The 26,063-nt window shown below is 42.3% G+C and overlaps 1 protein-coding gene across 3 annotated transcripts in view; it reads left to right on the top strand.

The window, feature by feature from the left end:
- The window catches only part of arhgap39 (Rho GTPase activating protein 39), a 445,463-nt gene that overhangs the window by 141,238 nt on the left and 278,162 nt on the right, over positions 1-26,063 (top strand). For all 3 annotated transcript variants that reach the window (XM_052016995.1, XM_052016998.1, XM_052016996.1), the window contains exons 3-4: positions 1,975-2,022; positions 20,291-20,719. In XM_052016995.1, the coding sequence (XP_051872955.1) occupies positions 1,985-2,022; positions 20,291-20,719 (467 nt within the window). In that variant the 5' untranslated portion in view covers positions 1,975-1,984. The remainder of the gene's footprint in view (positions 1-1,974; positions 2,023-20,290; positions 20,720-26,063) is intronic.

Consider the following 26,063-nt stretch of genomic DNA (forward strand, 5'->3'; position numbering starts at 1 on the left):
TTTGACTATCTATCCTATCTATACCCCTCATAATTTTATAAACCTCTATAAGGTTACCCTTCACTCTCCTTCATTTCAGTGAGAATAAACCTAATCTATCCAATCTCTCCTCTATAAGGTTACCCTGCAGCCCTCCATTCCAGGCAACATCCTGGTGAATCTCTTCTGCACTCTCTTGTTGCTACCACATCCTTCCTGTAGTGTCGTGACCAGAACTGTACATAATACTTTAAGTGTGGGCTAACTAATGTTTTGTACAGCTGCAACATTATGTCCCAACTCTTAAATTCGAAGCGTTAGTTAAACTTTGTTGGCTTTGCAGTTTTAGTGCTCATATTGCACCCCAGGATCCTACACACTGCTGAATTGCCACTGATTTCATATTTGGGGGCTTTGCTGTGCTTTTGCCACCTTCTCCAATTCTGTATTCTTGCTCTGACATGTCCTGTTCTTTCCTCAAATGATAGTAAACCTAATCAGTCAAATGTCTGTCGTACTAGATTGTTCAAGTTCTGCTCCAGAGACTTTAGAGGAAAAATTGAAGCTCTAGTTCAGTACTGAAGGAGACCTGCACTGTTGAACATGCTACTTTCAAATTTAGTGTTAAATCATTGTAGTTTTTGCCCTGTCAAGTGGATATAAAAAATCATTTAGTACTATTTCATAGAAGAGAAGAGGGTTCTTCATGGTGTTCTGCCTCATATTTATTCCTCAACCAACACCTAAAGACACTATCAATCATGTAATTGTTTGTGGGAGATTGCAGTATTTGTCTATTTGCTGCAGTTTAACAGTGACTACACTTCAGGGTAATTTCTCTGGCTGAGAAACGTTTTGTGATGAGCTGAGGTTATAATGTGCTTTATAAATGCAAATCTATTTTCTGTAGGTAATCCTTCCACTCTGGGATTTGGGTGACCAATAAATCTTGTGCTCTTTATAACATTTTAATAGCTCCACTAGATTGCTGCCTATAACATGAAGTGTTTAGTCTTCATATATATGGTGTTCCTAGGATTTTTTTGATTAAACAAAAACAGAAAACATTGGAAACGCTGAGCAGGCAGCATCTGTGGAAGGAGAAAACGTTAATGTTTCTGGACCAGACCCTTCTTCTGACAACAGGTCCTTGACCCGAAACATTAACTGCTTTTCTTCCACAGATGCTGCCTGTCTTTGTTTCAGATTTCTGGCATCTGCAGTTTTTTAAATTTTCTTTTATTCATTAAAGTTTGATTTATCACATGCAAAATAACCTGGGTGAATAGCCTGAGTATATTTCTTTATTCATTTATTTTGTCCCCTGCTATCTTATCTCCTCTCCTTAACACACTCCACTGAGTTTCAGCTGCACTGGTTCCAATGGGCAGGAGTCTGAGTCTTAGAGTTACACAGCATGGAAGCTGGCCCAAACTCACCCATTGCCGAACTGAGCTAGTCTCATTTGCTGCATTTGGCCCATATCCTTCTAAACCTTTACTATCCATGAACTTGTCTAAATGTGTCTTAAGTGTTGTAATTGTACCTGCTTCTACCACTTGCTCTGTCAGCTTGTTCCATATACCCACCACCCTCAGTGTGGAAATGTTTCCTCTCAGGTCCCCTCTTAATCTTATCCCTCTTGCCTTATCTTCTCCACCTTGTATCCTTATATTCGCCCCCTCATCCATATGGAGCAATGAAAATAAATATGTTTGAAAAATAAAACTTGCTCCTGTGGCATGGCTGATGTTGATAAGGCTGCCTTGAACTTGTTGCCCTTGAGTAGCTCCATTCCCTGTGCTAATGGAACTCCCACTATTGACCCAATAAAGAAGATATATTGTGTGATGTAGATTAGAATATTTTATTTAGAAGTTGTGTTTTTAAAACAGTCTTTATACTTTGATTTAAAAGCGTAATTATTATATGTTGTTGGGAAAATAGTACACTAACAGTATATTTACTAAGTTTATGAAATCAATGTTCTTTCAGGTCTTACGACATGCAACTTGAAAGTGAGACAGAAAGTGCTACCACATGGTAAGAGGAACTTGGCAAAGAAAGATTCAGGCTATTTCTTTATGAACTGTGATGTATGCTGTCAGTAAAGTTATATCTTACAATTTTGTAATCTGTAATAAGTATATTTTCTTCACCAGGAATTAACTGTCAATTATTGCCCGGTTTTAAACTCATTGTGATTGGCTCTACCTAGTTGGATTAGCAGGGTCTTGGGTTACTGAGTATTGTGGTAAACCTACAGACCAGGAATATCATTTACTGTATGTGTGAGATAGCCCACAACAGCTCGTGAGCTGTGATTGGCCACAATCACAGTATATGTGCCCTCATTATTGATCACAATATTAGCCACAGTCTCTTAGGCTGAAATCAATTCCGATACTAAAACTTGCTTTTGTACTGATTTTTATTGTTATTGTCAGAGATTGATAATTTATGAGTTCCAGTCATTGCCATGCCACATCTTGGATAAGGGAATAAAATGATATGGAGCAGAGGTAGGTCAATAGTCTTTTTTCCCAGGGTGGAAATACTAGAGGGCATAGGTTTAGGGTGAGAGGGGGAGAGTTTAAAGGAGATTTACAAGGCAGGTTTTTTTTACACAGAGAGCGGTAGGTGCCTGGAATGTGCTTCTAGGGGAAGTGGTGAAAGCAGATACAGTAGCAACGTCTAAGTGGCATTTAGACAGGCACATGAACAGGCAGGAAATGGAGGGATATAGACCATGTGCTGGCAGATGGGATTAGTTTGGACTGGCATCATGGTGGGCCAAAGGGCCTATTCCTGTGCTGTACTGTTCTATGTTCTAAGTGGATTTGAAGCCTAGATCTATCACGATCCAGTTGAAAGGTGAACAGACTCGAGAGTGAAATAGTTGTCTCCTGTTCTTTTCATCCCATGTAACTTCATACCGACAATTTCTGTTAACGTACATCTTGCAGCCTAAAGGTCAAACAGAAACTTAACTAATAAACTCTTTTATGTTCTCCTGCTGTTCAGTTAATGAAATAATAAATGTTATTTAAATAATAAACGTTACATAGACTGCATTATTTTGGATATAACCTCAGATCAAGTTTACCACAAGTAGAATTTGACCCTCGTCAGATATCAGTGTTGCGGAATTCCTATCATTAAGAATTGCAAGTTGCTTTTTTGGTTACATCATATAATGGCTGGTTTTCTGCACTAAGTCTCTTGGTAACATGAACCAATGCCAGTCTGAGACATGATATTTATTCACAAGGCTTTGAATAAACAGCAAGGCGAGTTTCTTACATCTACTTCACTGGCGAACGAGTACAACGTGGTGCCTGAGGTGATCAAAGAGTCATAGAAAATGACAGGGTAAATGAAAGGGAACTGTGGAAAGTGATTTTGGATTAAACTGGGAGTAAAAATAGGTTTAAACAAGAAAAGGGCAAATTTAAGACTGAATTCATGAAGATATTCTCACAATAACAACATTGTATGGACTTTATTGTAGTGAAAAACTATGAAATGGTTGTAAGAACTCATTAGTATATTAAGGTATTCCTTGGGGTATGAACTAATAGACCAAATAGCCTACCTTGTTAGAAAGAAAGTCTCGCTTATATATAGCATTCTTTACACCCTCAGGCCATCAAAAGGATTTCACAACCATCTTTGTGCTTTTGAAGTGTAGTTAATATTATAATTTAGGAATGATAGCACATATTTTCACAACCACCAGTGTGACAATGATGAGATAATCTGTTTCAGTGATGTTGATGGACGGTTGGAGACACAAGAGACTGCAGGTGCTGGAATCTGGAGCAACAAGCTGCTGGAGGAACTCAGTGGGTCGAGCAGCAGCTGTGGATGCAAAGGGATGGTCACTGTTCGGGTCGAGAGTGGAGAGGGAAGATGGCTGGTATAAAGGGGAGAGGGGGAGGGGTGAGATGGGGCAGCAGGTGATAAGTGAACCGAGGAGGAGTGAGGGACGATGGCAGAAGGAACCAAGTGGGGAAGGGGGAGGGTTGCGGTTGGGAGAGAAAGGCAGCTGGGTGATAGGTTGAGACAGACAAGGAAAGAAATGGAGGTGGAGCCAGGTGGGGGAGGGGAGGGTGAAGGTGGAGACAGAGACTGAAGGGTGATGTGGGGAGACAAAGGCCCATAGTGCTGGAATCTGATAAACGTGGAAGGGGATAATGGGAACCATTAGGGGAGAGATAAAGGGCAGATGCAACCAGACGGAGGAGGGGGTCCGGTGGGTGAAGTGTGTGGGTGGTAAGTGGGTGAATGGAACCAGGAGGGGCAGAGGATGAAAATGGGTGATGAGGGGTGGGGGGGAGGTATTGGAAAGGGAAAAGTAGGAGGACCGGAGGTTGAACGGAAAGAGAAAGAGAGGGGAATACTGGGCATAAGGGTTATCTGAAAGGAAGGTTAATTGATCAGTTCATCAAGATACTTCCCTGGTCTTCTCCTTTCGTATCCATCTGAAAGAGCAGTTTAAGGTCTTGGTTTAAAATCTCATCCAAAAAGTGCACATGTTTGAACACCTTACTGCCATCCCTGGAATTTCAGCCAAGATTTTCAGGCATAATGAGATTTGAATCCTTTGCCTTACGAGAGGCAAGGATGAAATCAGCTGAGCCATAGCTAACTGTTGTGTTTATCTTGTGATTTATCCTTTGTGCCTTTTATATAGTTTAAAACCCTGGGATAGAGAAAACCAACAGGTGTCATCCATAGCTCAATAAAGGTCATCAAGTTATGTCCAAATTACAAATAAGTACCAGCCTGAAAGCCTCTTGAACCATGCGACTTAAGCCCTTTAAATTGATTGAATCCAGGACCAAGCAAATAGTTTGTGTTGAGTAGTTTCCATTTGCTTTGCATTAATTGGAAAGGAAAAATGCCTTTGAAGTGACATTCTGCATACCAGACAACATTGTGTATCGTCTTCAACCAAGCAAAAACAAATCAGCTGGACAACAGGCAGCTGGGTGCTTCACAACAGGCAGTAATAGAATTTAAAATTACCACCCACTTCCCCATAAATTGATATTAAAAATATATAGACTGTAATTTGAAATGCAACAAGTTTGTTATTTCTTCTCCCCACAGGTAATTTCATGGTTTCCAGTCCACTTATATTAAATATTTTATTGCAAATTCAAGGTTATGAATTGCTTTTGGAATATATGCATACCATTCCACAACCCAACCCCATTTTAAAAAAAAACTTGTGAAGGAAAAGAGAGATACGCTGGTTGTAATATCTGGTTTCAGATCCTACAGCTGCACTTCCTTACCAGCTTCCTTCAAACTCAGCCTACAGACTCCTGTTACAGCCATGTGTTCTTTGGTTAATATTTTGTGTCACACAGCACTGTTATTTTTAAATCAGTGCCCTGATCATTCAAAACTATCCATTCAGAACCAACTAATCTTTAAGAATTTCTGTTGGGATGGATGTTGCCATGAATTAAATGATAGGTATGCAAATGAAAGTAAAGAAAATTCTCAATATTTCAAACTATTTTCCCATATTAGTAGATTTCTGATAATGAAATGATAGGATTTGGAGTTGAGGTAGAGTTATAGAGTAATACAGCATGGAAACGGGCCCTTCGGTCCAACTTGTCCTTGCTGACCATGGTGCCCACCAAACTAGTTGCATTTGCCCGTGTTTGACCCATATCCCTCTAAACCCCTCCTTTCCATGTACTTACCCAAATGTCTTCTGAATGTTGTTACTGTACCTGCCTCAAGCATCTTCTCTGGTAGCTCATTCCACAAGCACATCACCCTCTGCATGAAGAAGTTGCCCCTGAGGTTTCTCTTAAATCTTTGACTTCTCACCTTAAACCTATGCCCTCCAGATCTTCCCAGAGAAGAGGAACTATGTGCATTCACCCTATCTATGTCCCTCATGATTTTATACACCTCTCTATGGTTCCCCTGTCAATCTCCTACACTCCCATGAATAAAGTTCTAACCTGCCCAACCTCTCCCTATAACTCAGGCCTTTGAGTTCTGGCAACATCCTCACGTTGATGAGTAAATAAATCTATTGGAAGTTCCATGTGACTGAGAACATTGACACTGAATTATTTGGCTATATTTTCATTTAATAAATGGGCAAAATCTTTTAAATGTGTTCCTACAAGTGTGGAACGGAAGGATAGTATGTCAAAGAAACCCTGGATGCCAAGGGATATTGAGAGGAAAAAAAATCTTATGGCAGGTGTTGAGAACAGAAAATGGGAGAGGCACTTCAAGTACATAAAAAGTGCAGAGGGGTACTTAAAAAAAAACATAGGAGGGCAAAGAGGGGCCCAGAGTATCACTGGCAGATAAGGATTAAGGAAAATCCCATTGTTTTTTGTAAGTATATTAAAGACAAAAGAATAATAAGGGTAAGAGTAGGAGCCGTTAGGGAACCAAAATGGCAAAATGTGCATGGAGCTAGAGGACGTAGGTGAAATGCATACTTATCATCTGCATTCACTGAGGAGAAGGACATCGTAGTTGGAAAATTCAGCAAGAAGGACAGCAACATTATAGAACGTGTTATTAAAAAGGAAGAGATATTAGATCCCTTAACAGGCTTAAAGATGGGTGCATCGACAGGAGCTGATGAGATGTATTCCAGGCCACTATGGAGGGTAAGGGTGGATACTGCTGCACCCCGGACAGAGTTTTAGCATCATAGAGAAATACAGCACAGAAACAGGCCCTCCAACTCGTCAATGCCGACCAAGCTGCCTACCTGAATTTGTTGCACTTGCCTGCATTTCACCCATAAATCTTTCCTATCCGTGTACCTGTCCAAGTGTCTGTTAAACATTGTAATTTTACCTGCCTCTCCCACTTCCTCTGGCAGCTCGTTCCATTTACCCACCACTCTCTGTGAGAAAAAAAATTGCTCCTCCGGACCTCTTTAAATCTTTCCCCTTTCACATGAAACCTACGACCTCTAATTTATGATTCCCTGCCCTAGGAAAAAGACTGTGATGATCAACCTTATCTATGCCCCTCTTTTAAATGCTTGCTAGACCAGTGTGAGGTGACAGAAGTATGGTAAATGAGGTACCTTTATTCTGCTGCCCCAAAGCCTTTCCACCATCTACAAAGATCAAGCCAGGAGGCTGATGAAATACTCCCCACTTGTCTGAGCATCTTCAGCACTGAGGATGAACCTCCTTCGAGCTGTTTAATTTTCACCACCGTTCACAACGAGATTTGGCTGTACTGCAGAGCTTTGATCTGATCCAAACGGGAAAAAGTAAATGGCAGGTGCTGGAAGTCTGAAATAAAAACTGAAAATACTGGAAACAGTCAGCAGGTCAGGCAGCTTCTGCAGAAAGAGAAACAGAATTAACATTTCAGGCCAATGACCTTTCATCAGAACTGAAAAAGTGAGAAAATGAGCTTGTTTTGAAAGGGCAAGGAAGTTGCAGGAGTGGAGGGAACAAAGGGACAGTCTATGAAAATAGACAGTGTTGGAGGTGCCATTGCGAGGATGGTGAAGGCTTCTTAGTCATTGATCTAAATGGAGGAGGTGTAGACAGAGGGCGGTGAATGAAAACAGGGAAGAGAAAGAAGTGCTGGAACTGAGATACGGAACGGAGTTGCTGGAAACCTGAAATAAAAGAAAATGCTGGAAATAATCAGCAGTTAACTCAGTTTTTCTCTGGAGAGAGAAAAACTGAGTTAACGTTAATGCGGTTGAATCAGAACTGACCAGGTCAGAGATAAACTGGAAAGTCTGGTTGAAGTGTTGAGTCCTGAGGACTACATCATGCCCAGTTGGAAGATGCGGCGTCGTTCTTTGAGTGTGCTTGGGAATTTTTGGAGTAGTGTAACAGGCCAAAAACAGAGGTTGAAGTGGGGATTGGAAGAACCATTAATTTGATAAAGGGCCCTGCCTCAATGTCACCCTTGTAGATTGAATGGAGGTGTTCCACAAAGTAGTCAGGCAAACTGCTGGAGCATAAGGCAGTGCCTTCCAAGACCTTGATTATCCAAAGCTGAGGGGTAACTCCTGAGGTATGAGAAGTGATTCAAGTCTTCCAGGTTTGTTCCAGATGTTTAGGGTAAGGTCTATCCTTCACTGAAACTTTTGAGAGGAGTCAAATATGGCTTGTAACCTGGCTTCTGAATGTGGAGTATAAAAGTGTCATTAGCATGCTGTAAATTGACGATTGAGGTTGAGCTAACTTTGGCTTTGGAGAGGAAATATGAAGGAGTGGAAAGTGGAAATATAGGCAGCACTAGGAGTATTGTGTGCAGTTCTGGTTGCCACACTGCAGGAAAGATGTGAGTTAGCTATCGAGGGTGCAGAAAACATTCACAGGGATGTTGCCTGGATTGGAGGGCTCGAGTTAAAAGGAGAGATTGGATAGGCTGGACTTGTTTTCCCTGGAGCAAAGGAGGCTGAGAGGTGACAGAGGTATATAAAATGATTAGATAGGGTAGATGGCCAGCATCTGTTTCCCATGTAGGGGTGTCCAAAACTAGAGGGTATAGGTTTACGGTGAGAGGGAGGAGGTTTAAAGGGGTTCTGAGGTGTATATTTTCACACAGAGAGTAGTTTGTATCCATAGGAGGCGATAGAGGCAGGAACAGTAACAACATTTAAGAGGCATCTGGGCAGGTACTTGAATGAGCAGGGCATAGAGGGAGATGGAATTAGTGCAGGCAATTGGGATTGGTAGAGGTAGGCATGATGGTCGGCATAGACATAGTGGGCCAAAGGGCCTGTTTCTGTGCTGTACAATTGATGACCATATAGAGATAGAAAGGTCAAGAGAAGGAAGGGAATAATCAAAGACAGACCAAGTGAAAATGAGAGCAGGGTGGAAATTGGCAGTGCTACTAAAAATATTTTCAAGTTCGTTGGTGAGGCTGCACTTGGAATACTATGTGCAGTTTTGGTCACCCTGTAATAGGAAAGATGTGGTTAAACTGGAAAGAGTGCAGCAAAGATTGATGAGAATGTTGCTAGGACTGGAGGGTCTGAGTTACGGGGGAGGTTGGCCAGGCCAGGTCTTTATTCCTTGGAACGTAGAAGATTGATGGGTGATCTTATAGAAGTGTATAGTGATGTATAGAAATGTATATACAGTAAGTGATCTTACATAAAATTATGAGAGGCATAGATAAAGTGGATGGTAACAATCTTTTCCCCAGGGTAGGGGAGTCCAAAACTAGGGGGCATGGATTTGGGGTGAGAGGGGTAAGATTTAAAAGGGAACTGAAGGGCAACTTTTTCATGCAGAGGGTGATGAGAATATGGAATGAACTGCCAGAGAAAGTGGTTGAGGCAGGTACAATAGTATCATTTGAGAAGCACTTGGATAGCTACATGGAGGGGAGGAGCCTGGAGGGATATGGGCTGAATGCAGGAAATTGGGACTAACTAGGTGGACTGGTTGGGCCAAAGGGCCTGTATCCATCCTGTATTGCTCTATGACACTTAAGTTCTACACAAACACAAGAAGCAGCACAAATATAGTTATCAGTACACCAGCAAGAGGAGAGGAGGGGTTTCTGAAACAAGGATTATCCTAAACATTCCAGGAAGAGACAGGCATGGCTTGGTCCCACATGCATTCCCATAACTGATCTGTTGGCTTGAGGCTCCTTGCTTCTGTCCACTGAATGCTGTTTTTTCTCTCTGTTTTTCACACCTGTAGTGTGTTCCAGCCTCACCGTGTTCACACCTCATTTTCACTGTCTGCGCTCCTCTTTGAACCAGGGTTAATCCACCGGATCGATAGTAAGGGTAAAATGAGGGATATCCCGGCTATAATGTTAAAGGTTGTGATGGCATGCTGCTACTAATAGTGCAGTTCTAAGGTGCCAGATCTGTTCTGAGTCTATTCCACTTGGGCACAATTGTTATACCACGCAACATGATGGGGGGTGTACTCAGTGTGAAGGCAGGTCTTTGTCCCCGCAATAACTGAGTCAGAATCAGATTTACTATCACTGACATATGACGTGAGACTTGTTGTGTTACAGCAGCAGTACAGTGCAAAGATATAAAAGAAAAAGTGCAAAAAAAAATAATGTAGTGTTCATGGACTGTTCAGAAATCTGTTGGCGGAGGGGAAGAAGCTGTTCCTGAATCTGAGTTTGGGTCTTCAGGCTCCTGTACCTCCTCCCTGGTGGTAGTAACGAGAAGAGGGCATGTCCTGGATTGTGGGGGTCCTTAATGATGGATGCTGCCTTCTTTGAGGCACCACTTCTTGAAATGTCCTCAATGGTGGGGACGGTTGTGTCTGTGATGGAGCTGGCTGAGTCTACAACCCTCTGCAGCCTCTTGCGATCCTGTGCATTGGAGGGTCCATACCATGCAGTGATGCAACCAGTCAGGATGCTCCCCACTGTACATCTGTAGAAATTTGAAAGATTCTTTGGTGACATACCAAATCTCCTCAAACTCCTAACAAAGTAGAACTGCTGGTATACCTTCTTTGTGATTGAAATTGCATCAATATGTTGGGTCCAAGATAGATCCTCTGAGATGTTGATGCCCAGGAAATTGAAGCTGCTCACTTTTTCTACCGCTGACCCCTCAACGAGGATCAGTGTGTGTTCTCCCGACTTCCCCTTCCTGAAGTCCACAACCAGCTCCTTGGTCTTGCTGACCTTGTTGTTGTGACACCACTCAAGCAGCTGGTCTATCTCACTCCTGTAAGCCTCCTCATCGCCTCCTTGATGGCATTGTTGTGGGCAATTGACGGAAATGAATGACCATTCCTCATTATAATAATACTGGCAATGAGGAATTGACAGAGTTGAACAGCTTTCATAATCATGACCATGTGGGGGTAATTCCTACTGGTGCTGTCATAGACAGATGCACCTGCAACAGGTAGACTGGTGAGAATAAGGTTAATACGCTTTAATGTACTGGAATGTCCTATGTGAAATGGTGGAGGAAGCACATTCATTGGAGATTTTAACAATGGAATTGGATAAATACTTGAAAAGGAAATTCTTGCAGGACCATGTGGAAAGAGTAGAGCTGATTCCCCGGCACTGGTGGAGCGAGGAGCCACCCAGGCCTCACCGGGCCTCCTCCAGCCCAGCACCAGCTGCGGGTAGCCCGAGGCCCTGTAAGGTGACGTGGAGCCCCTCTCCCGGCCGGACCGCCACCTCGCTGCGGTCCAGCTGCACTGCCGGCGGGATGCAGACCAGGCTGGTGCCGGGGACACCCAGCAGGCCCTGGCCGGCCAGCCGCGGGGGCTCGGCGCACAGAATGGCCTTGCCCAGCAGGAGCCGGTGGCCTTCCCTCACGATCCAGGCCCTCAGCCAGTGCAGGCCGCAGTCACACCGCCACTGGTTCCCTGCAATGGGAGAGGGTTAAACAGTCACCGGCCCTCAGGGAGAAGCCCTCAACAACCCATCAGCCTACCCCTTTATAACACCATCATTACTTAAACACCAAACACGTAAAGACATGCAACCGGTCATTATTATTGTGTGGAGTATTTGACTGAATGACTCTCAGCATTGAGACAGTGGACAGAATGGTGCCCTGTGTTTGATATAATACTATTTATTTTATAATCAGTATAACGTTTGATGTGGGTTAATTTTTCCCAATTGCCTTTTTTTAAAATCATTTGTGGTTTACTTTTTGATGTTCTTTCAATAACGGGTAATGTGTGCCAACCAGCTGTTCAAGTTGTGCAGTTGGGAAAAGCCTGGAGTGTTCCAAAAGTGCATTGTTCAAATGATGAACTTTGTTCACCTAACAATGCCTTGAAGTGTAATCATTATATAAATGTAGCCTACATAAGATTCTAAACTGGATACTCAAGAACCATATTACTTAAATACAGGTGTCTTTGTCCCTTTAATTTCAGCTGGCTATCCAAACTACCTTTGTCCCTGATAAATTCTGACCTCTTTGAGTTCACTATTATTTGTTCTTTCCTCTCCACCAACAATGAAACAAGGGATTATTCTGGAGTGTCTGTTTAACCTGTCCTCCACTGTCCTGTCTGAAGAATACTGTACAAGTTGTGATTATTTTCTCAAAATGATAATAGTAAAAGGTGACCCAGTAGAAGCTTTTAAAAGTATGAATGGAATTCTGTAGAATCTGTATTACATAGTAAATTTAGATTTCCAAGAGCCATTTCTGAAAGTGCCACATTAAAGGTTTTTGCACAAGGTAGGAGTTCATGGCATTGGGCCTAATATATTATCCTGGACAGGGGATCGGCTAATTAAGCAGACTGGAGAATCAGAGTACAGCACAAGAACAAGCCCTTGAGCCCACCATGTCTGTGCTGATCATGATGCCAATCCCATCAGCCTGCACATGGACTATTTCCCTCCATTCCCTATCTGTTAATGGGCCTTTTAAACTTTGCTTTCATATCTGCTTCCACCACTTCCCCTGACGGCGAGTTCCAGTCAGGTTAAATGAGTAATTTTCGGGTTGGCAAGCTATAACTAGAGGGATACTACAGGGATCAGTGCTGGAGCCTCAACTATTTGCTCTCTATATTAATGACTCAGATGAAGTGTACCTACAGCAAGGGGATTCAAGGGATATAACTAGGTTAGGTGTGTGACTGAAAACTTGGCAGTATGAGGGAATATAAGATTATGCACTTTGATAGAAAGAACAATACAGCAGAATATCTTGTACCTAAATTACCAAATTACAGCAGATCTAGCAGGTAACTAGGAAGCCAAGGTGGAATGTTGGCCTTTTGCAAAGAGGATTGGATACAAAATTGAGAAATCTTGCCACAACTGTACAAGGTATTGGTGAGTTCACATCTGGAAAACCGTGTCCAATTTTGGTGTTACTTAAGGAAGGATATACTTTGCCTTGGAGGCAGTTCAGAGAAGGTTCACTAGGTCGGTTTCTGGGATGAAGGGAATGTCTTCTGAGCAAAGGATATCTAGGTTGGGCCACTACTCATTGTTCAGAGAAATAAGAGGTGATCTTGGAGCCATGCAGCATAGAAACAGGCCTTTCAGGCAGTGCATTCCAGATTTAAAGCATGCTCTGGCTGAAAAAATTCTTCCTCTAATTCCCTATAAACCTCCTTTCCCTTATCTTGAACCTATGCCCTCTGTTTTTAAACATTTTTGCTATAAGGAGAAGTTTCTATGCACCTCACAATTTTGTATGCTGCAATCAGTTTGCCCCCTCGGCTGCCACTGTTTGAGTCTCTCCTCATAACTGAAGTGTTCCATCCATGGCAAAATCTTGGTGAACCTTCTCTGCACCCTCTCCAGTGCAATCATATCATTTCTCACAGTGGTCTAACCAATGTTTTATAAAGTTGGTTTATAAAGTATTTACCCGTGCTGCCACCTTCAGGGATCCTTGGACTTGTACACCAAGGGTTCTCTGCTCCTTGTGACCCACCATTCATTGTACATGTTCTGCTCTTTAGATCTTCTAAAGTGCACCATCTCGTAGTCACCAGGATCAGATTCCATCTGCCATTGTCCTGCCCATTTTACCAACTCACGATTTCATCTTGTAGCCTGAATATCTGCCTCATTAACTTCAAGACCACCAATTTTCATGTCATCTGCAAACTAATTAATCATACCACCTACATTCATATCCAACCACACTAATAACAAATAATAAGGTCCTAGCACCAATGCCTGTGGCACGTCACTAGTCACAGTCGTCCAATCACAAAAACAACCCTTCACCATTACCCTCTTGTTTTCTATTACCGAGCCAATTTTGAATGTAATCTACCAACTTGCCCTGGGACCAGTCTAATCTTTGGGACCAGTCTCCCATGTGGGACCTTGTCAAAGGCCTTACTAAAGTCCATCCAGATTACATCACTCGCACTGCTCTCTTCAGTACAGTTTGTTATCTCTTTCAAAAATTCAATTAAATTGGACAGTACAGGGTCTCACCCCCCCCCCCCAAATAAACCCATGCTGTCTGATTAACCCCTGCCTCTCCAAGTGTGGATTAATAACTTCCGTATCACTAACATTATAGTCACCACCCTGTCATTTCCTGGCATATCCCTCCTGCCTTTCTTCAATAAAGGTACCACACTTGCTATTCTCCAGTCATCCCATTGAACCATATACGATTCTGATAGGGCTTGGTAAGATAGGTGCTGGGAGATTGAATCTGCTCATAAGGAAACTAGAGCCAGTTCAAGGCTGAGAGATCTGAGAGAGAGTTTTTTTGTCTATGGAGTACAGGCAGGAAAATGGAGTTGAGGCTAGGATTGGGTCAGCTGTGATCTTATTGAATGGTGTAGGCATGTGGGCCACTTATGCTCTATTTTTGTTTTAATTCTCTGCTGATGGAGATTGTTTGATCCAACCAATCCATGGTGGTATTTATTCTTCACCCAAATCTCCTCCATCTTTCTACTACTGCATCAACAAAGCTCTCGATCAGAGTCATGGAGTCAGACAGCACAGAAACAGGTTCTTCAGTTCACCATGTCCATGTTGACCATCAAGTACCCATTAGTGTCTGGTCCATATCCTTCTATTCTGGCAATTCAAGTGCTCATCCAGATGCTTTGTAAATGTTGTGAGAGCACCTGCCTCCGCCACCTTCACAGGCAGTGTGTTCTAGATTGGAAACATGCTCTGGGTCAGAAGAAAACTCCTCAGATTTCACCTAACCCTCACCTTCAACTTATGGTTTTAGACATCTCTGTTGTGAGGAAAAGTTTCTCACTGTCCATCCTGTGTCTGCCCCTCATAATTTTGTATACCTCCATCAGGTTCTCCCCTCAGCCTCCTGTACTCCAGGAAAAACAAACCCAGCCTATCCAATCTCTCATTACAATTGAAATGGTCCATCTCAGGCAACAAAATGGTAAACTTCCATACGTCCTCTCCAGTGCAGTCATGTCTTTCCTGTAGTGTGGTGACCAAAACTTTACACAGTACTCCAGCTGTGGCCTAACTTCAGTTTTGTAAAATTGTACCATGACCTCCATACTGTATATTGTATCATATTGTATGCCCAACTAATGAATGCCAGCATCCTGAATATCTTCCGCAACACCTTCTCTACCAGTGCTAACCCCTTTAGGGATTCTTGGACTTGTACACCAAGGTCCTGCTGTTCTTCAATATTCCCTATGGCCATACGATTCATTGTGTACTATATGTCCTACCCTTATTAGACCTCCCAAAATGCATTAAATTCCAGAAATGTAAGGTTACGTCATTGTTCTTTTCTCCCTCATGTTTATTCAGCTTCCCCTTGAATGCATCTACACAATCTCTTTCAATTGCTTTCTATGGTAGCAGCAGTCATCATTCTCTGGACAGAGATGTTTCTTCTGAATTCCCTATTTGATTTCTTGTTAAGTATCTCATATTAGTGGTCTTCAATTTTGCTGTTCCCCATAAGTAGACACTCACATTATGTCTATTCTGTGAAAACTTGTCCTGGATGCCAGGTCTAATGTTTTGGACCAATTTCTCATATAGGTCTTCGAAGAGAAAAGAGACCCACCCTGTTCAACCTTTCCCAATGATATAACTTCACAATTTTGGTATTTTTTTTGCTCCTTCTCTATGCATCTATATATTTTCTATACTATAGCAATCAAAATTGTCCATTATTACCTTATGTCGTCTAGGTAATGTTTGATACCGGTTTAGAATTATTTTTCCACTTTTTGATCCTAGCCCAGTTTGTTTTCCATTTTACATCCTCAGTAATCTGCCTCACCCGTTTTAGTGATTTAGTTGCTAAGTCTATTTCCTGGACATGTCCTAATTCCCATCTCAAATACACAGTAATATTGTTGTCCATCAGCTAATACTTTGACATTGCACATTTCCCAATGAATTATTCAATATATTTAATTGCCCTTCTGCCATCTCTTCCCTAGATGTTTTAAAATGCATGGATGCAATCAATCACGACCAGCATTTTTAATGCTCTCTGAGACTGGTTGGTTTGTTTAATATTTCTCCACTTTTTACTTTAATATGGTTATGCCATTTGTAATCTCACCTTCTGATGCCATGTCCTCTTGGTACATTCTAAAGTTAAGATTTTATTATTTATTGTGTTTATAACAACATATATATAACACCATTTGGCCCATAGCTCCTCTTGGAGCAATCCCATTCCCCCACTCCATATTTCCCTGTAGCCTGCAACTTAATCTCTCTCACACATGTTCATCAACTCTCTTTTGATTCTTTTTGCCATTAACCTATACTTAAGGCGATCAATTAAACCACCAGCACATTTGTGGAATGTGGCAGGAAACTGGAGCATCTGGAGAAAACCCTTGTAGAGAGAGGGAAAATGGAAAAAACCTTGCACAGATAGCAATCCAAGTCAAGATCGCAGCTAGGTCCCTCAAGTTGTGAGGCAACAGCACTAACTTACTGTGCTATCATGCTGGCTCTTTCTTCCACTTTGTTGTGACATTCTCTTTTATCCTGTTCATCCCTCAGTTTGCTGGCTGTCCTGGTGATGTCCCTGCTAGTAGGAAGAAAGCTAGGGTCCCTAAAAATAGGATAGGTACAACCAGTCACTAATAAGGAATTCCAAAGAAACTCCTTTGAGTGGTGAAAATATGGAACTTGCTGCTACTGGAATGGCTTAGCAAGTGGCATTGTCATCTCTTAAGAGTCATAGAGTAGTACAGCACAGAAACAGGCCTTTCAGCCCAACTTGTCCATGCCAACCAAGGTCCCACCTAAGCTTGTCCCATTTGACCCATATCCCTCTAAACCTTTCCTATTCACAAACCTATCTAAATGTCACTTAAATGTTGTTATAGTACCTGCCTCAACTACTTTCTCTGGCAGCTCATTCCATATATGCACCACCCTCTTGCCCCTCAGGTCCCTTTTAAATATTCCCCCTCTCACTATGCCCTCTAGTTTTTGGTTCTCTCTGTGCATTGACCCTATCTATGCCCCTCATGGTTTTATACACTTCTATAAAGTCACTCCTCAGTGTCCTACATTCTAAGGAATAAAGTTCTATCCTGTCCAACCTCTTTCTATAACTCAGGCCCTGGAGCCCTGGCAACATTCTCGTAAATCCTCTTTGCACTCTTTCTACCTTAATGATGTCTTTCCTATAGCAATGTAAATAAAACTGGTGTAGCCATGCCATCGTTTTGTACAACTGCAACATAGCATCCCAACTCCATGCCCTGACTGAAGGCCAGCATGCCAAGTGACTTCACCACCCTATCTAGCTGTGACACCACTTTCAGCAATTTAGAAGGAAGGATTAGAAGGGAATATTGGTTCAGTATTGTCACTTGTACCGAGGTACAGCAAAAAACTTGTGTTGCATAATGATTGTACAGGACAATTCATTACACAGTGCAGTTTCATTGAGTTAGTAGAGTGCATTGATGCAGCACAGGTAAAAACAATAACAGTACAGAGTAAAGTGTCACAGCTACAGAGAAAGTGCAGTGCAATAAGGCGCAAGGTCACAACAAGGTAGATCGTGAGGTCATAGTCCATCTCACAATAGCACAACTTGTTGGGTTGAATGGATGTTGCTAAACATCAACGTAATGTAAAATTGAGAGCCCCAGTTTGGTTGTAGATATAGTATATTTAAATCCTAGGATTACGGTCAAATTTTCTTTGTCTGGTAACTCGACCCTTAAATAATTTACATTATTTTCTGCTTTGTGTTGGAGTCTGCAAGGTAAAATCAAAATAAATTCAGTGGAGAGAATTTTGCTAGTGTGGAGGTCTAGGACTTTTGACATACATCAACAGCTGATTTTCATCATATTTCTGTAGTCTTTAAAAAAAATGCCATGAGCCAGCATGATGACCCCCTTAGTCTTTACATTTGCCCTTGTGTAGATTAGTGAGTCATTTGAATAACTAATTGCATTTGACTTGCAGCATTGTACTGTAAGGAGCTGTTGTACTGTAAGGAGCTGTACTGATTCAGTACTGAGCTATATCATCCAAGGAAGTAATAATTCAAAGTGGTATTCTGGGGGGTCCAGCTGGTTCACATAAGTGATGTTTGGATAAGCATACACCACTGTAGGTTGGTCTGTATTCCATCTTTCTAGAAGACTATTGGTGCTGCATACAAAATAATTACAAAACTTAAATACTAAGTTCCAAGAACTTCTTACCTAATTAAAACTGTCCTCTTGCTTCTTTAACTTCAACTCTGAGTCTTGCACGTAATCAGCTTTCTTCACTCCACTACTGGCAGCTGGGTCTTCAGCTGCCAAGACTCTAAGCCATGGAATGTACTCCTTAAGCCTCTCCTCCTCTCGACTTCTCTCTTTCTTTAAATTACTTTTTAACTCTTAATCTCTTTTGTCCACCTGTTGTAATATCTCCTCACGTAGCATGTTGTCAGATTGGGTTTAGCATTTTCTTGTGCGCTGCCTTGGGATGTTTCTGATGTTCTCTAAATTGAAATTCTTCAGAGACGTGTAATTTTTTGAAGTGACCACGACTTCATTACACACTAGATGGGAAAGGAGAGAAAAAGCTTGCAATCTTTAAACTTTTTGAGAAATAAGTTAAGGACAATTAAGCTGCACGTAGAATTGTATGTTTCAAGTTAGTAACCTCCTGGACAGTTAAGTGAAACATGAAAATATGGGGCAGGGTATATGAGAGTATTGTTAATTGACTCAAATGTCCTACCACTTCAGGGCACTGTAAGGTTCATTTACTAAAATTTACTAGCACATAGCTTCCTCTGTTGGTAGAGTGCAAGAACACTCCCCGTGCCTTTCATCTGTTAAAATGGTTGGTTGGAGAAACATTGGGAATGCACCAGTGCATTCCCAGCTAGCGAAGCATTATATTAGAAATTATTCATTCGAGAAATTGTGTCTTGTATGTATATTCTGGTCCAGATAGACACTGTCCAGCACATTGTACTCTGTCTTTTGGAGAATGGGGTTTATGTAACTGAACAGAAAAATATCCCCAAAAAAGTACAGGGATGTAAGAGTAGATCAGAGGGGATGAAAGAGGAGACTTCCTCTTTCCCATTTTTGCCCCTGTGTCCTGTGAAAACCTTTCATAATCTTAGGAGTCTTTTGTGCTTCAAAAACAAGTCAAGTATTTTATCTCCTGTCATGACTAACTTACACGAGCTTTGCTTTGCAATGAGACAAGACGAAAATGTTTTGTAAATGCTTCCACTAAATTGTGTAGCACTGTGAAAGCAGATTAGGAGTGCTGCTAATCTTCTTATATTGTTTACAAGATTTAGCACATTGTAGAAACCCTCTAGCCATTGGGTTTGAATATTTGGCAGTGGTTCTAGGGTCCTCAACCCTGCCTACCTTCAAAGGTGCCCTCGAAAGTTTCTGCCTTAGTTACTACATCTAATTACTTAATTAGAAGATGCTGAGAAGATATATTTCCTCAATGGGGAATCTACAACTGCTGGTGGTTGGTGGAGGGGAGGGAGGGTGGGTTGGTGTGGGTTGAGAATAAGGGGTCACACATTTAAAACTGAGCTGCAGGAGAATTTGTTCTCTGAAGATCATGACTTTGTAGAATTCTCTGCCTTAAAAAGCTGTGGAGACTGAATCGTTAAATATATTCAAGACTGAGATCGGCAGGTTCTTTTGTCAATAGGAGAGTTGAAGGTTAGGGAAAGTGGAGCGGAGGCTGGGATCGGATCAGCTATGATCTTATAGAATGGAGGAGCGGATTCAAGTAGCTCTATGACCCTCTCCTGTTCCTATTTTTTATGTTCTTATTAAATGAGCTGAATCCATAAATTAAATTAAATTGTTGCTTAAGGGGAATACTGATGGTTTAAGGGAGCAAGCAGGAGAACTGGATTAAATTTAAGTAGCTCTGAAGAAAATGTATCAGTACAGAGATGACAGGCCTTGCCTATGCTGAAAAATTGTAGGATTCATGTTGGTTCATTTATTTTAATTTTGTCACTCAGAAATGGTTGTGATCTTTCAGGATCTGGTGTTCACTCTTCTTTTGATCAATCAGGATCTGATGTTGGCTCTTCTTGTGATCTATCAGGATCTGATGTTGGCTCTTGTGATCTATCAGGATCTGGTGTTGGCCCTTGTGATCTATCAGGATCTGGTGTTGTAATCTATCAGGATCTGGTGTTGGCTCTTGTGATCTATCAGGATCTGGTGTTCATTTCACCAACTGATGAAAGAGGTTTCAAGTTGCCATCTCAAACAGACATTAATAATCGGGTTGCAACCACACTGGACCTGACATACCTCACAGAAGTATTTGTTTTAAAGAACATTGGCATGTATATAAGTTCATGTGTGCGTGTACACATTCTTTTATAAACCTTTTGTTTTTCTTTAAGGCTGGAATGGGTGGAGATCATTGAGCCTCGAACTCGAGAGCGAATGTATGCTAACCTTATCACTGGAGAATGCGTCTGGGATCCACCTTCTGGTGTCCGAATAAAGCGCACCAATGAGAATCAGTGGTGGGAGCTTTTTGATCCCAACACCTCCAGGTTTTATTATTACAATGCCACAACCCAGCGGACAGTCTGGCATCGGCCTCAGAACTGTGACATCATTCCACTGGCCAAATTGCAGACGTTAAAACAGAACACTGACTCACCAAGCCGAGCTTCTGCGGACAACAGCCCAGGCCGCAGTAGCAACATCAGCAGAGAAGGGAGCACCAGTTCGTCACTAGAGCAGGAGCTGGAGGCCGATAGAACTCAAGAACAAGCACGGCCAAAACCAGCCCAGCAGATCATCGGGAAAGAGGAACCAGAGAGGTAAGGTTCAGAGCTCCTATGTGCTCTTTACAGTATGTGTATGTGTTTGCTGTTACATATTCCTTCCACTAACTAACTAAGCCATTCCATAGCTCATTGTGGCTACCAAAATATTTTCTGATAATCAGTGAACAGGAGATTGGTTTCTGCTGAGTTTTGGACTGCATAATAAGGTACTAGATAAATATTGCCAAAGGTATCATTGGGTTAGGATGTGCTGGGGGTTAATATTGGCTGTCAATAGTTGGGCTCACAGCTTTCCTCTATCCTCATATATTGACTAAATGTGCAAGCTAATAAGCTATCTGTGCATTTTAATTAATACATGCTTGGGACTGAATCAAGGGTGATGGCACATTTGATAGTGAACTTCAAGAACCGATGTTTCACCACAGAATGCATTCTTTGTTATGTTAAATCATTTTGAGATGCAACCCAATACATCAGCACAGATAACTAACAGTTCTAAATCTAAGTCATTGATTCAGAAGATCAAAGGTGTAGATAGGGTAAAATAAGTGTACCCCGAAGATCAATGTTGACAGCCCTTGCAAAGATTGCTTTTCTTGGTGGAATCAGCTTTCTACAATTATGTGAGTCAGAGAAATCCGTGAACGCTGTTTAGCAGAAATCATGCTAATTTTCTCGTAAATTGCTTTCTATCTCTGCGGTCACTCCCTGTCTCTTTTCACCCATTCTTTTCGAAGTAACACCTAATTACCTCGAGCATTATTTAGTATTGTACACTTCTATGGAGAATTATTGCACATCAGTTACTCTTTGAATTAAAGTCTGCTCCTGCATTTCCCTTCTGGTTCTGAATGTCCTTATTTTTTAATTGTATTCAAACTACTTCCTGCAGTGCCACTTGTATGGATCAAGTTTGTGTTTGCTCCATAAAACATTTTTTTTTAATTTCAAAAAAAATATACAAAGGAAGAAACTGTGCAAAACTTTTACATTCATGGTCATTACATTCAGTAGTGTAAACTTTTTAAAAGAAAAAACCATCGCACCATAACCACTTGGTATTGGTACATTGAATTAGTACAGAGTGCGTTGATGTAGTACAGGTAAAAACAATGACAGTACAGTGTAAAGTGTCACAGCTACAGAGAAAGTGCAGTGCAATAAGGTGCAAGGTCACAACAAGGTAGATCGTGAGGTCAGAGTCCATCTCATCGTATAAGGGAACCGTTCAATAGCCTTATCACAGTGGGGTAGAAGCTGTCCTTGAGCCTGGTGGTATGTGCCCTCAGGCTCCTGTATCTTCTACTCGATAGGAGAGAAGAGAGAATGTCCCGGGTGGGTGGGGTCTTTGATTATGCTGGCTGCTTCGCTAAGACATTGAGAGTCCAAGGAGGGGAGGCTGGTGTCCGTGATGCGCTGGGCTGTGTCCACAACTCTCTGCAGTTTTTGTGGCTCCCTGGGGTGATACACCCTTTCATTTTTTGAGAGGCTTTCTCACCCAACTCAGCCCCTCCATGTACAGCAGCGGAAGGAACCTAGAGTGTGGTCTTCCCCACAGAGCTTTAGCATTGGCTTCACTGAGCTTCAGTGCGTCCCTCAGCACGTACTCCTGCAGCCTGGAATGTGCCAGTCGGCAGCTTTCCCCTACGGACATCTCACTGTACTGGAAGATCAACAAGTTTTGGGCAGACCAAAGGGCGTCTTTCACTGCCTACAACACTGGCAGAATCTGAGTAGCAATCAATAAAGACGGGTAGAAGCAGGAGTGGTCCAAGTGGCTTCTTGTGCCCACTCTGCCATTCAGTTACCATGACCAAATTCACCCTCCAGCCCAGTCATCATACCCCTAGAGTGCCAAAAGATCTATTGCTTTCAGCTTTGTGCACTCAAAGTCATAGAGTTATACAGCATGGAAACAGGCCCTTCAGCCCAACTGGTCTGTGCTGACCAAGATGTCTATCAGAGCTAGTCCCATTTGCCTGTGTTTGGCCCATATCCCTCTAGACCTTTTCTATCCATGTACCTGTCCACCCTCTCTGTTTAAAAATTATCCCCTCAGTTCCTTCTTAAATCTAAAGGTTGAGGATCCACAACCTTTGGGGAAGGAAAAGTATTGGTATTGGTTCATTATTGTCACTTGTGAAGGGAAGAAGTTTAGGAATCACTGAATTGTTTTGACTGCAGGTTTGTATTTTATTGATAGGAAAACAGATTGTTGCTCGATTACCTCTTGAATCTCCTCTTGCTATTATTCAAAATTCATAGAAACAGGCCCTTTTGGTCCACCTCATCCATGTTGACCTTAATACCTGTCTATGTTAATCCCATTTTCTCTGTATTAGGCTTATATTCCTCTATGCCTTTCCTCTCCGAGTACCTGTCCAAGTGTCTTTTAAGGTCTAAGATTTCTTCAGTAATGAATTCCCAGTCTTGGTCATGCCCCTAGGTAAGCACAAAGCAAAAACCAGGAAACAAGGAGTAGAAAATGAAAGGATAACCCACCAAACTTTCTCTAGTTTAGCTCCCAGCAACAAGCTGAAGTGCAGTTTGAGGAAGACTGATTTGTTTGATTCTCAGGTCTTGTAGGACTGGTGCATTGCACCGAGGTTGGAAGGAAGGGACTTCAAGTTTCTTGAAGCTTCAGTATGATGCAGCAGCAAAATCATTCTGTGAATAGGAGACATTCCTTGGTTATCCATATCTATGAAGAAGAATTTTTGATTGTTTGAGTCATTGGCTGTGTAATTGGCTTCAAGAAACCGCAGAGATTTGTGGACACAGCCCAGCGCGTCACGGAAACCAGCCTCCCCTCCATGGTCTCTGTCTATTCCTCTTGCTGCCTTGGTGAAGCAGCCAGCATAATCAAAGACCACACCCACCCGGATCATTCTCTCTTCTCTCCTCTCCCATCAGGCAGAAGATACAGGAGCCTGAGGGCACGCACCACCAGGGTCAAGGACAGCTTCTACCCCAATGTGATAAGACTAGTGAACGGTTCCCTTATATGATGAGATGTACGATAAGATGGACCCTTGACCTCACAATCTACCTTGTTGTGACCTTGCACCTTATTGCCTACCTGCAATGCACTTCCCTGTAGCTGTGACACTTTACTCTGTACTCTGATATTGTTTTACCTGTACTACCTCAATGCACTCTGTACTACCTCAATGTATCTGCACTGTGTAATGAATTGACCTGTACGATCGGTATGCAAGGCAAGTTTTTCACTGTGTCTCGGTACAAATGACAATAATAAACCAATACCAATAATTTTGGGTGTAATTTTTAAAAATTGTTTTTGTAAATTTCAGGAATAGTGCTTCAATCTCTGATATTTCTCAGAATATCAGTAACAGGCAGTAAATATGGCTCTTCCAGAGGTAGGCCACTGCAAAATTACATCATCGCATTTTAAAAAAAATAAGCTAAAGGCCAGTTATTTTAAGAGTAGGAGGGTGACAAAATGATTACAGCTCCCAATCTGTTCCAAAATATGGGATTTTGCAGGAGATGGGAGGGGAGTTTGTTACATTATAACTTCACCCTTCGAGCAGCTTGGTTGGTGAGTAAAACCTACTCAGGTTACATATGCATCCTGGACGATTGGGTAAAAATGCCAAAGGTGTGAGAATTTAAAGAGGGAGAAGGTAGAAGACACATTAGAAAAATCAAATTGTATAGGCAAGTTCTGCTTGTTCATTTCAGTCTCTGCAGTGAGCATGGACAACCTATTTTATTTCCAGCAGTTGAGTGGTAAGTGTTGTAGAACAGAGGGAGTTTGGAGTTCAGGTACATAGTTCCCTGAAAGTGGAGTCACAGGTGGACAGGGTAGTGAAGAAGGTGTTTGGCACACTGGCCTTCATCATCAGAAGATAAGATAGGATTTCTTTATTAGTCACATGTACATTGAAACACACAGTGAAATATATCTTTTTGCGTAGAGTGTTCTGGGGACAGCCCGCAAGTGTCGCCACACTTCTGGCGCTGTTGCAGTTGTACAAGACATTGGTGAGGCTGCACTTGGAGTTGGCAGTTGGATGTTATTAAACTGGAAAGAATGCAGAAAAGATTCACAAGGATATTGCCAGGAATCGGGGACTGAGTGAAAGGGAGAAGTGGGCAGGCTAGGACTTTTCTCCTTGGAACATAGGAGACTGAGAAGTGAACTTATAGAGGTGTATAAAATCATGAGGGGCAAAGATAGGGAGAATGCGCTCAGTCTTTTTCACTGTGTTGGGGAATCAAGAACTAGAGGGTACAGGTTTAAGGTGAGAGGGGAAAGACTTAAGAGAACCTGAGAGGTAACTTTTTTTACACAGAGGGTGGTATGTATATGGATTGAGCTGCCAGAGGAAGTGGTTGAGGCCAGGTACAATAACAACTTTTAAAAGACAGTTGGACAGCTACATGGATAGGAAAGGTTTAGAAGGATGTGGGCCAAATGTGGGCAAATTGGATTAGCTTGGATGGGCATCTTGATTGGTTGGGCTGAAGGGCCTGTTTCCATGCTCAATGACTCTATGAAAACAGGACATGTATTTCTGAAGTTCCTTTCACGTATCTATTTAGATGTCCATAGCATCTTACAGCCAATGAAACATTTAGTGCGAGGCCAGAAGTGATGTACTTGCTACAAGAGAGATTATCTTGTAGTTGTTTCTCCCAGCACGGTGTGGTTTCAAAGACTTAAAAGGGACCTGAGTGGCAAATTTTTCACACAGGGTGGTGGGTGTATGTAACGAGCTGGCAGAGGAAGTGGTAAAGGTGGGTAAGGAGCAGGGATTCAGTTTTGGATCACTGGGGCTTCTTTTGGGGCAGGTATGACCTGTTCAAAGAGGACGGGTTGCACTTGAATCCCAGGGGGACCAACATACTGACGGGGAGGTTTGCTAAGGCTACTGGGGAGAGTTTAAACTGTTGGGGGGTGGGATCCCTACTGGAGAGACTGGGGAAGAGGTGTTTGGCTCTCAAATAGAGGAGGCTAGGAGTAAGTACCATAGGCAGGTGACATGTTCAGACAGGCTTGAGATGTGTCTATTTTAACGCAAGGAGTGTTGTGAACAAGGTGGATGAGCTTAGAGTTTGGATCGATACTTGGAGCTATGATGTGGTGGCCATTACGGAGACTTGGATGGCTCCGGGGCTGGAATGGTTGATTCAAGTGCTGGGTTTTAGATATTTCAGGAAGGACAGGGAGGGAGGCAAGAGAGATGGGGGAGTGGCACTGTTGATCAGAGATAGTGTCACGGCTGCGGAAAAGGTGGACGTTGTGGAGAGATTGTCTACGGAGTCTCTGGGTGGAGGTTAGGATCAGGACGGGGTTGATAACTTTGCTGGGTGTTTTTTATAGGCCGCCCAATAGTGACAGGGT

Source organism: Pristis pectinata, chromosome 5 (genome assembly GCF_009764475.1).
Source record: "Pristis pectinata isolate sPriPec2 chromosome 5, sPriPec2.1.pri, whole genome shotgun sequence".
In the NCBI taxonomy this organism is placed as follows: domain Eukaryota; kingdom Metazoa; phylum Chordata; class Chondrichthyes; order Rhinopristiformes; family Pristidae; genus Pristis; species Pristis pectinata.